We start from the raw sequence: 12,516 nt of genomic DNA on the forward strand, positions 1-12,516 counted from the left end.
CAACCACATAACTTAGATAGTATGTAGATTCTACCTAACCGTGTTAGGAGAGATTGCAGTCTTCCCAACAAGTTGGGTTGAGGTGGTCGGTTAAACAAGATAGATTTGAAGATTTTTCGGAGAGATAGCAGTGGGCCAGATTGATAGATTAGCGGATGTTAGAAATACAGATTGACTTGCCTGGTAGGCCAACTAGAGTTAGTTCAGCCTACGGGCCGCACAACCCTGTCATGAGGGGATATATCATGACATATAGGCCTAGGGTATAGTAGAAGTTCCTATGTAGAGATATATTATACAACAACAGTTTATACTATCATATTAGCAGTATGTACAGATAGTAAATTCAGATACACAGTTGTATTTTTAAACTACATTACATGTGTTTTGTACAATATATCAATTTACTCATTTTACAGTATCCGTGTTATTTCAGTATGTTAAATGTGCAACTTAACCGCCATACACTAGTTATAGCATATTTCCTCTTACTGAATGTTGACTCATCCTAGTGACTTATTATTTTTCAGGAGATCCAGTTAGGCGAGCAAATCAGGCTCGCGGGTAAAGATTATCTTGCACTACCCATACTGGAAGGGTAGGTGTTTCTGTGATACCGGTGATTTTGGGTAGATTTCAGGTTTTAGTGATGTCACTAGGTATTTTGTAATATTTACATACACTATGAGATTTATAGTTTTCTGGTATTGTGTATATGACAGTTTATAGTTTCTTGTAAACCGCTGTTTAGTTCATAGGTCATACAGAGTTCCTCAGTGCTCCTTTGAGCCTAAGATATTTTCAGTAGTATTTTAGAAAAATGGTATTTATGTCATATATATGGAAAAAAAAATGTTATATAAGTAGCATGTCATTACAGGTCGGTTGAGACATTTTTAACCTATAGTGTCGGTCGGCCGAGGACGATAGAAAAGCAAAGTCCAGAGGTCGGTCGACTGAGGACTCTACATTCAAAAAGGGTCAGTCAACTGAGCCAAGTCAAATATTGACTTTTGGCCTAACGTGTGGTTGGTCGATTGAGCGGATTGAACTGGACAAGGTCGGTCGACCGAGGTAAATTAATTTCTTAGTTTTTCCTTGATTTTTGACTCTGAAGCTATTTCCAAAAACTCTTGTTTGATTTTAGCTTTTATAAGAAAAAGATTTTTGGTGCAGGTGCTGGGTTCCTTATGGTCAGTCTATGGTCAGTTTGAGCTTTCATCCACATCATGCATGTTATGCATTATTATAGATCAAAACACAAAATGCAATTACAATTATATTCTATATGTCTTCTTTCTTGTTTGTCCTTCTATCTTCAAAAGAGTGTGCTAGATTGTATAGTCTTCAAGTTCCTCTTACCTTCTATGATCCTTTAATCTTATGTGCATGCCAAGATATAAACCTGTTCAAGCATTTAAACACATATAAAATCCTTGTATTTTGTCAGCATCAAAACAGGGATTTGACTCAAAAAGTCAACATATTTACGTTACAATTCTATGAGAAATAATCAACCTATTTGTTCTTAATTTAGGTAATTATATATTTAATTTTTTTAAGATTAAAATTTTAATTTTACTAATATATATTTTAAGTATCCTATTTTTAGTTATAGCAAAACCATGTGGTACTAAATACTAATGCATCTATAAGAATGATTTGATAGTGTCATTTCCATAACACAACATTATTTTAAACACTCCTTCGACGTGTTTATGATGGAGACATGAATCTTTCAAAATGTTACAATAGGCTAATTGCCAATTTTTAATGGAAGAAAAGATGAATTTTTTTCATGAAATCAAAAAAAAATTATGCATAATGTTTATTTGATTAATTATATATATGTCATGAAAAATTTAATTTTAATATTTCCAGTAGGTTTTATGTTTGAATACAACACCACATAATTTTTATTAATGTGTTTATGTCATACTATGTCCTATATGTTTTTTAGATATAATGGTGTTCGAGATTTTTTGGGTCTTTCACTAATCCATCAGGTTAACGAGCCTTATGTGCTATCTCCATCCAATGTGTCTACTTATATACTAAGGTTTAATTTCAATTGAGAATTTTCTTACCCCCAATACTACTTCTAACTAAGAACGACTTAAAACTAATCAATTGAACCATGTAACCATCTCTTATATTTTTACAATTTATTATGCCGTATTTTTGGGCTTTTGGTTTAGAACTTTTTTAGACTTCTTTAATTTGAAGTTCTTGAATTTATTTATATTTTAAAAATATTTTTGAAATTAACGGGCATTGTCTTTAAAAGACTATTTCAATAGTTGTATAAGAAACAAGATTGTAAGAAAATTGGTTAATTAATTTCAATCACAAATATTATTGATATTCAAAAAAATTTATAATTAATTTTTTTAGTCATTTTGTGAGAAATATTGTTAAGTCATGTTGACCTTATAGGTCGCACTCAGTTTTGATAATGACAAATACTGGTAATTAATGGCTATCAAGTTTGTGTGCAAGATTATACTAACCAGATTATATTGATGACATGCAACAACTTAAAGAAAATTGAAGACCCCGACATATTTGTTTATTGTAATTTAAATTTATATTTATAATTTTGGGTTTGTAATAGTAAATAGGAAATTATCTGTAATAATTAATGCATTGCATGCATGATATGGATAAAAGTTCAGTGATGACCATAAATCGACCATAGGGGGCCACAGAACCTTAGGGATCATTCAGTCGACCGACGCCGAATTTTTTTGGGTATATGCTCAAAAGATCTAGACTGACCGTAGGACTCTCTATACTTCATAAAAATATGCCCTATACTCTTAACATTAATTATCATATGAATATAGAAAATTTTATAAGAGAAAAAGGATCGAAATGCCCAAGGATGGCATGTTCGGTCGATTGAACTCAGTTATACTAAGATCCACAGTCAATTGAACCCCAATCGGGTCAACATGTTGACCGCTCGGTCAACCAACCAAAAGTATATAGGCAAGACTTGGTGGATCGAACCTCCCTAGGTCAACAAGTTGACCCCTCGGTCAACTGACCAATACTATATGGGCAACGCCTTGGTCGATCGAACCCCTACGTGGGAAATGCCAGCTGCCCGATCGACCGAACCTCATTGTTCAAATTGACCCGGTCGACCGAACCGTGTGGATTTGGAAAATCGCCTTTGAACCACTCAAGATGGTTCACCATACTTACAGTTCATTTTTTCCACGGTCGACCGAATTGGGACACTTGGTCAACCGAACCTCAAGTTCAGTCGACCGAACCTCTCAGGTTGGTGATTTTCTTTATCGTAGTTAAACCGGATTATTTTTTATTAAACTTGATTAATCTTTTTCAAAAATATCCCTTGTGTCCCCAATGACAATATTTTCCCCCATGTCTATATATATGAGCTCATTTGCTCAATTAGTGGGTGATTAGTACATTGATTAAGTAAAAAATCCTTTGATTTTTTCCAAGCCTATTTCTCAAGCACAAGGCCTATACACTCTCATACTACTTCCCTTTTGCTAATCCAAACCTTGTGAGAGTACCTTGAGGAATTATACTCCATTTCCATTGGCTTGAAACTCTCATTATATTCTTTGTTGTGTGATTTTTGGATTGAGAGTTGAGCTAAAGTTTTCCACCGGTTTAACTTAATAAATTTGGTGTGTGGAAAACTTTGTAACTTGTGGGTCTTTGCACTCATATTGCAAGACACCTAAAACTTAGATTTTCTGTGTGTGCAAAAATATTTTTCCTAAGTTTATTTTCAAACATCTCTTGTGCTAGTATCTTGAGAAAATGTTTTTAGAGATTGTTTGATTTCATTTGTTAGATATCTTTGAAACCCTACGTGTGATTGAGATATTGTGATTGATTGTTTCAAAGATTGTTTGAAAAATACACTCATTGCTTTGATTGCCTATTGACGTTAGTAAGAGTGTAGTTGGATACATTTGACACTTAGCTTATAATTCCTATCTTGCTGATGTGTACTGATTATACTGTGCTGTATTGTGGTACAAAGTCTACTTAGTTGAGAAGCATATTTCCATGTACGCAAATTTCATATTCTTTGTATTTCAGGCGTGAGTCTGAAGATGGAGACTATCCCTGTTGAATAGTCCTGGATTGACTTAGATCTGGTTAGGAAAGTTAGGTGCACCATCTTGGTAAGGTATAAGTTGAGGTCAGTCCCGTTAATTGACCTATTTGTAAACGGTGCTGCTCCACCCGTTAAGTGAGTTTATAGTGGAATCCTTGTGCTGGTGAGTTAAGGCGAGGACGTAGACACTTTGGCCGAACTTCGATAACATTTCTTGTGTGTGTTTTTAATTTCTACATTTTAAATTCTAGTACATGAATGTTTGTATTTTGAATGATAGACCCTACATTGAGTAATACTGTTGATAGATTAGTTGAACCTAGGAGAGAAATTTTAAATATCCAATTTACTCCAATACACCAAAGTTAATAAGCCATAAATAAAATTGAGCAATTTATTTTTTTTTTTTGAAAAAAAAAATCATGTGCAAAAGCACGCGCGACCGTTGACTACTAATGTTAAAATTTAAGGAAAAATTCACAAAATTGAAAATCTCAAAAAGGCGATAGCATATCCTTTAGTTTTTAGTGGTTGCAATTATGTACCCCTTGCGCACTACGCCAACTGCGTATTTTAGTGCGGTGGTACTCTCTCTCCGTTGCTTCTAGAATGGCAACTTCCGAGTCCATCCAACATTTCTCATTTTCCATCTTCACCTTCCACTGAGCCTCAGCAGCAAACGGCGTTAGATCCTCCCAGCTTCGTTTCGTTTTCCTTTGGTGTGTTTTCGTTGTTCAGATTATTCTCGGATTTCCATTTTCATCTCTTGTTATATGTTTCCCCACCTTCGATCTGGCCCTCTCCCCCAAGAATTTTAAATTTAGGGTTTTCAGTATCATATCGCCTTACGTTTAATTGTGTTGAAATTGGATGAGGGTTTGTTAGCTTTTTAAAATTTGGTGTTCTTTGCAGTTGCATATGTGATGTCTATTGATTGATGCCAATTATCTGACTTTTGTTGGATTAGATGCTGTTCTGATTAATTTCCATATTTTGTTGGTGTTACTTTAAGCTATGATTTTGTATTTTATTTGTCCATTCTTTTAATTGGAGTCAGCTTGCGCAGCTCTAAGTTTTCTTTTTCAATTGCAATTACTGCCAGTATATGCTTTTCTACTTGAGGTTGTTTGACACAATTAGAATTTCTTTTTTTCCTCCTGTAATTGAGAGATTAATTTATTCAGTGATCAGTTCACTATGTTCCCTTGTGCATGACAAAACTAGCGGATTGTGCACAATATTTAGGGTTGGCTTTAGAGATTTTGTGCCGAGTTCTAACTAGAATATTGATTATTTATGTTGGATTTATGTTTTTAGAAAATCTACCATAATATTTTACATTGATACTAGTTGGTGCATGGTTTCAGGATTGGGGGAGCAAAGAGGGTATAGTTTTCCTTCTTTAGTGTTTAGCTGTAGATAGAGGGTTTACGAGGGATTGGAATGGGGAGTGAGGGTGCTGTGGTGTAATCTCCAGTTTGTAAGTGACACCTTTTTTTCTTAGAAACTAAACGTCCTTACTATTTTTCAACTGTTACTAGGTTTTTGGTTTAAAATTATTTTGTGAAGAGTGGAATAGCATGTGTTAATTTGATCTATATTTTTGAAGTTGTCTTGTTTAGTTGAGTGTGGTATCCTTGGTTGGCTTTTGAGTTTTGACTCATTTAGGGGTTCCTATGGGTGGGAATGTTAGATTTGTTGGATTTTGGGATCCAGTGATGGAGAATGTGCCTAAGTTTTTGGATGGGTGGAAAGGGTGCTTAATTTTCTGCGGGCAGGCCATGGTTTAAAATAACAGGAAGTGTAGTGTAAAGGTAACATGTGTTGTGGGAAGCCGGGCTTGCTGAGATTACATAATGGGAAGCGCACACAATGTTATGTATATTGGTCTATTTACATGTTTTATGCTTTTTTTTTTTTGAAAATAAAATATATTACTATTTTAAGGCATCAAGGGGATGCCAACCCATGGTTCAAAACTTCAACCACCCTATAGAGTGTCGCAAACATCAAGGATTACAAAATGATAATTAATAATGTTCCCACTAAGCCAGCTGGAGATAGCAGTAATCCATTGGGCTTTGCAGGTCTGAAGTGAAGTAGATGAAGCTTTGAAGGCTCTCTTATTTCTTTCTTTCCAACCCCACCAAAAGATGGCAGAGGGATGAGGTTCAACGCCAGTTCTCCTTTGTGGCTCTAATGCCCTTCGAAGCCCAAATCTCCTCTCCAACTGAATTTGCTGTAGCCCACTGCTGACCAGTCAAGGAAAGAGCTAATTCCGCATGTTCCTTGTCCAGGGGCGGTGGAGAAGAATGTAGTTGATTGATTTTGTGTTAGCCATACAGAGAAAACACTGATTTGAAGATTGTCAAGGGTTTAAATATTTCCATGTATGGACTCCCAAGCAAAAAAGACAACCTTTAAAGGGGCTGTTGTCCTCCAAATGTGAGTTTAAGGGGAGTTATTGCAATTTGTTCCCAATGGTGAGAGCTTACAAAAATATTTAACAGAGATAATGCCATTTTTGTCCAAAGCCTATTTTGGCTCATTGGGGATGTTTTAGACACAGAAATTTTATAGAAATTTGTAGAATTCTGAATGTATGTGAAGTTCCCAATATGCCTTGTTCCTTGTAAAAGTAATGTCCCAGAAAATTCTCTAATTAGTGATTAGAAGATGATGATTGAAAAGGCATTTCTGTCACAAGCCAAGTTGTAGATGGAAGGAAATGCAACTCTATTACAGTTATTGCGCCACACATCATACCGAAAGTAAACATTGGCCCCATTACCCACTTGAAATGTCACAAATTGAAAAAAAATCATTGGATCCTTTCTTGATGAATTTCCAAACATTATAGGGACCTCTTCCATTTTGTGTTGTCCAATCATTGTGCTCTTGCCCATATCTAAATCAATAATATTCCACCAAAGGTGGTCTTTTCTCCTTCATGAATCTCCATAACCACTTCCCGAGGGGGGCTTTATTGGAAGTGAGAAGGGATTTCAACCTTAGAACTCCTGAATAAATGTGTTGTTTGACCACCCCCCATTTGACAAGGTGGTATTTAAACTCCTCCCCTAATCCTCCTCAAGAAATCTTCTCTTAATTCCCTCCAATCTCCTAGCAACTAAGGCCAGTAAGGGAAGTAGAGACATGAAGTGTTAATATTCCCATAGCTTTTCGAGAATGATTTATGGAACCCCCCCCCGGGGGGGGGCGGTGGTTGGGATAGAAGAAGTAAAAAATGGAAAAATTTTTATCTTTTGTTGTAACAATTGTAATAGAAGGTATCTGTGACGGCTGCCATCTAAAAATTTGTTACATAAGGGTTGCAACCGCTATTTAAAAGCATGAGGTGAGATTATCACCTTTATTCAAGCTCTTCTTTCTAGTATCCTTGCTTATACTTAAATTCTAGTAGGGGTAGGTAGGTATATTGAGAGCATCATTAGAGATTTTCTTTGGTTTGGGTGAGAAGAAGGATCATTTGGTTATTTCAAAGATTATTTGTGGGTCTAAGAAGAGGAGGGTTTGAGGCTTGGTAAGTTGGTGTCCAAAAACATTGCTTTAATGGGTAAATGGATTTGGTGGTTTGATGGTTTCCTTCTGAGGAGAATTCCCTATGGCCCAAAGCTATTACAAGTAAATTTTGGAATGTAGGTAAGTGGATGGATGCAAATATGGGTTTAAAATGTTCCTTTGAGAGCCTATGGAGTACATCAAAGTTGTGGATAATGGTTCTCTCATTCGTTATTGGACGACATTTGGGTGGGCAATTTTTGCACTTATCCTTTCCTTTGCATGTATTGGCCTTACACATTGTATAATGGAGTTATTTCTTCAATTTTGAGTTCTAATTGGGATGAGCTCTCTTGATATTTTCCCATTTTTATAGGTTTACTAATGACAAGGAGGTGCTAGAGTGTTCTTCTTTGTTGTGCTTGTTGGAGGGATGTCGTCCTTCCATTAGGAGGGACTATGGGTTATGTGTTCTTGATCCATGGTGGGATTGTTCTTGTTTCTTTCTTTGAGCATTTGATTCTCGAAAACATGTCATTTTCGCTTCATTGTATAATTGGAAGGCCAAAGTCCCCTCTAAGATTAATGCTTTTATTTGGTTAGTTGATCTTGATAGAGTTAACACTAACAATCTATTGAAGATTTGTGGAAGGCTTTTTAAAGCTTTATCTTTGGATTTTTGTATTTTATGTTTTGACATTTCATAATTTTCTTCTTACCTTTACTCACATTGTCCCTTTTCTTGGACGGTTAGAATAAGTATTTTGGATTTTTCGAAGAGAGTTGGGTTTGTCGGTTGAGGATTTCTTGCCGTATTTATTATGAGATTGTAGGAGTAGAAGTGGTTCAGATTTGTGGAAATGTGGGGATTTTTTGCTGTTTGTGGGGCATATGGTTGGGACAAAATGCGTTTATATTCATGTGGAAGAAGACATCTTGATCTACGCTTTGGGATAGGTTTCAGTATGTGGCCTCATTGTGGACTTTTGCAGCTGGTTGTTTCATCAGGATGCCATTTTTTTTTTTTGGATTTACAGCATGATTGGATGTGTTGTTGTTCAGTTTTGATTTTTTCTTCTATGTTCTCTTCACATCTGAGGCAGGTTTCTTATGCTTCTCCCTGTATAATCTTTTTTCTTCAAAGATTTTTTTTTTTTCCAATAACAAAAAAAAAGGAAAAAGAAGGAACGGAAGCTTAGTTGACACTGTACTACAAAAAGGGTATACATTCTTTGAGAGGGTTGGAGTAACTAATTACTTTGTTTCAGATACAGATAGCATGTTTGAATTAAGTCCATGCATGCTTGAGAAGGCCTTGAGAACACCCTTCTCAACTAATGGCTAGTGGATGGTATATGCAGAAGTGAAATTAAAAAGGTATGTTATTTTGTTAAAAGTATATCTTATACTGCTTAATTCCAATGATCAAGCTAACATTGGACAATGAATTGATGGGGATTAGGCAGATGGGAATCAACATCTCCTAGGATGATTATATCCTATTTAATCTCCTTTGGGCACTAAATGGCATTAGGTGCCTCACCATTCAGTGGCTGATAATATCCCTTTGGTTTCTGTTCAAATTACAGTTCCGATGCTGTTACTGATGTAATTGTAAATAAACCTTTAGGTTTCAATATTTTTTTTATCTTTTTATTTTCTTATAGTATCTGAAAACTTGAAATTTTGGGTTTTATGGTTTTGTCCGATTTTTTCCTTTTTATAAATATAGTAAAGCATTCTTCTTTGATCTACCATGAGTCTGTAACTTTCATCCTTAATTTTGGGCCTTATGATTGTCTCTAATTTTGGCCTTTTATGTTGTAAATTTTTCTTTAAGTTCTTTGATGCAGATCAGAACTTGCTTCTGAGATCTAGCCCCTATTTGGATTTTGGAAAGAATGAGGGAAAGGGAATAAGAGGGCTTTAAAAGTGCTTCATTGTTCAATGAGACAATTCAGTTTTAAAAATTCATTTTTTTCAACATTTTCGTTTCTTTTATTCTCATTTGTTGAGAGATCCAAACAAAGTTTTGGTCTTTTAGGGACCGTTTAGTTGTGGAAAACTTTTTCCATTTTCAAATTTTTAGTTTTCCAAAAAATTTATAAAAATTTTAGATTATTTTGAAATTTTCAAGATTCGCATTAAAAAGGTAGAAAATAAAGAGTATGTTTAAATGTGCAAAACAAATTTTCATTTTTTATTTTAAGATTTCGTAATAATCACTAAAAAGACAACTTGTTTTCCAATTTTTCCTGATTTTATGTAAGTTAACATTTGGAATCATGGATTTTGAAGTTTGAATTTGGATTTGTTTAAATTTAGAAGAAACTCTATTTATAATCCACACAAATTAAAGTCCATTATCGGGATCCCATGCTCCTATATGCAAAGTAAGAGTTCGAAATTTAGAAAGAGAATGAAAAGATGTTTTCCAGCTTTTATATATAAATTTGGAAAACAAGATGTCATTTTTGTAATTATTTGAAAAATTAAAAATGAAAAATAAAACTATTTTCACAAGTAAACAGTGCCAAAATTGTTTTTTGTTGATCATTTATCCCATACAAATGTTTTAAAAATGAAAAATAAGCTAACTTTTTGTAGGTTTTTGTTGGAAAATTAAAATGAAAAATAAAGATTATTTTCTACAACTAAATGAGCTTTTAACTTTGTGGTCTCTTTCTTGCACCATATTTTGTATTACTTTGATCTCTGTTCTTCGAGTATACTAGCCATGGGCACACACTGTGTGTGCTCCACAATAAATTTTTTAAGGGAGATAATTGGAGAGTTAGAGATAATGTTGTCAATTGTTCTTCAAATAATATAAATGTACTAATTAGCCATTAATTGATTTTTTTTTTTTCAATTCTAAACTTATAGGAGAAGGGCTTTTTGGCAACATTGAGGGAAAATGATGTAGGTTGAGAATTGTATCCTCTTCCCATAATTAGTAGTATATATTTGATTTCTTTTCACACTTTAATAAGTATAGTTTGCTTAATATCTGGTAAGATACTTCTTTTTGTGTGATTGAAATTTGATGTATGGTTTTTGTTTTTGTTTGGATACTCAAGTAGATTTAACATGAAGCATATATTTGATTAAATGCATGTCTTGAATCAGCATGTAACCTGCATTTTTTAGGTTAGTTTGGCTCTGGGTTCTTGAGTGCAGAAGTCAGCTGAGCTAAATTGGCTTCTTGACAGAGGATTGAGGTTTGATTGAAGAGGTTTATTAATAAATTGAAATGATGTCAAGTGATGGAAACACACATTGGTGTCACCAATGCACACAACCTGTTCGGCTTCGAGGACGAGATGTAGTCTGCCCATATTGCAGTGGTGGCTTTGTGGAAGAACTTAATGAGGTTGGGGGCTTTGGGCTGCCACAAAATATCTTTGGATTTGATTCAGAAGATGCTTTTGAACGAGGACTTCCGGAAGATTTTTCTGCATATATGAGGCCTTCTAATCAGCGAAGGGCTGGACTTATGGCAGCTTTTGAGGCTTTTTTGAGGAATAGAATTGCTGAGAATAGAGGGAATTCTGGTTTGATTGAGAATAGAGGGGGTTCTGGTTTTGTACCTGATCGCACTACCCGATTGGGTTCTTCCCGTCCATGGCTCCTGGTCCATGGCCAAATCCCTGTTCGGATGTCTGACAATAGTGGAATTGAAATCCTTTTTAGTGGTCGTGGGAATGGGCAGAATCAGAATCGAGTTGTGAGTGCAGATGACTTTTTTATGGACCCATTACTGCATGAACTGCTTCAGCATCTTTCCATGAATGACCGTCAAGGCCCACCCCCAGCATCTCAATCTTCAATAGATGCAATGCCCACCATTAACATCACACACGGTCACCTTCGCACTGATTCTCACTGCCCTGTTTGTAAAGATAGATTTGAGTTGGGCACAGAAGCAAGGCAGATGCCATGTAACCATATATATCATTCGGATTGCATCACTCCTTGGTTGGTTCAGCACAACTCTTGCCCTGTTTGCCGCCAAGAGTTGCCTCTAAATGGTTCGAGCAACACTCGTGGCTATCCAAGTTCAAGTCGTGGGAGCAGAAGTAGCAGTAATGGTAGCAGCACCAGCAGCAGGGAGAACACTGGACAGAATCAGGGAAGAAGAAATCCATTATCGTTCTTGTGGCCTTTTCGCTCATCAAGCCCAAATACTGAGCATTATGAAGAAACAGGAGGGAGCCACAGCTCAACACCCACATACGAGCAGAGTAATGAGATGGGTTATGGATGGCGTTTTGATTACTAAGATCTTGTGTGTTGCTTCAGTTGCTTTCTTTCATTCCTGTATGCATGTTCAGATTTTCAGAATCAACAATGGAACTTGGTAAATATGCTAGGCAGAACATAAGTGGTTGAGATGTTTCATTCCTCCCCCACCCCTTCTCCTTCCTCCCGCCTCCCTCCTCCCAAAGAAAGCAACTGGTGAGTTGGTTTAGAAGTTGGCACATATGCTTGAAAATCCGTTCAAGAAATATTTGAAACCTTAAAGTTGTTCCATAATAGAAGTTTCAAAATTTGCTTGTAATGGTTAACAATATGATCCTAGAAAATATTTATTCGAAGGTGATTTGGTGCTTCTTATCTTAATGAGCAAATGATTGTATTATGAATATAGCTGCTGTCTCCAAAGTTTAGTTGTGGCCTTCGCTGCAGATACTCATAGCTTGTCTATAAGTTTTTATTGCTTTCTGTTCGAAGCTATTATATCTTATTTTTCAATGATCAATTTTATTAGTGTGCTAACTGCAGGTGGAGCAATCCATATTATGAATACTGAACAGGACAACTATTAGATTGGACTCAATTCCTGATTATTTGTTACAATAGCCATTTGTTTTTAGCCTGAATCT

At 35.5% G+C, this 12,516-nt stretch overlaps 1 protein-coding gene across 11 annotated transcripts; it reads left to right on the top strand.

Annotated features, from left to right (window-relative positions):
* The first annotated feature begins 4,620 nt into the window (after positions 1-4,620).
* Positions 4,621-12,278, top strand: LOC131148594 (probable E3 ubiquitin-protein ligase RHC1A). Of its 11 annotated transcripts, none has more exons than XM_058098409.1 (3): positions 4,621-4,827; positions 8,905-9,007; positions 10,781-12,278. In XM_058098409.1, exon 3 carries the CDS (start codon positions 10,884-10,886, stop codon positions 11,910-11,912), a length of 1,029 nt encoding a protein of 342 aa, XP_057954392.1. In that variant the 5' UTR covers positions 4,621-4,827; positions 8,905-9,007; positions 10,781-10,883; the 3' UTR covers positions 11,913-12,278. The 11 variants fall into 11 exon arrangements, with proteins under 11 accessions (XP_057954392.1, XP_057954391.1, XP_057954393.1 ...); XM_058098407.1 differs by having other exon boundaries at positions 4,663-4,827; positions 8,899-9,007; XM_058098406.1 differs by having other exon boundaries at positions 4,685-4,827; positions 6,196-9,007.
* Positions 12,279-12,516: the final 238 nt, after the last annotated feature.

This window comes from Malania oleifera, chromosome 2 (genome assembly GCF_029873635.1).
Source record: "Malania oleifera isolate guangnan ecotype guangnan chromosome 2, ASM2987363v1, whole genome shotgun sequence".
NCBI lineage: Eukaryota > Viridiplantae > Streptophyta > Magnoliopsida > Santalales > Ximeniaceae > Malania > Malania oleifera.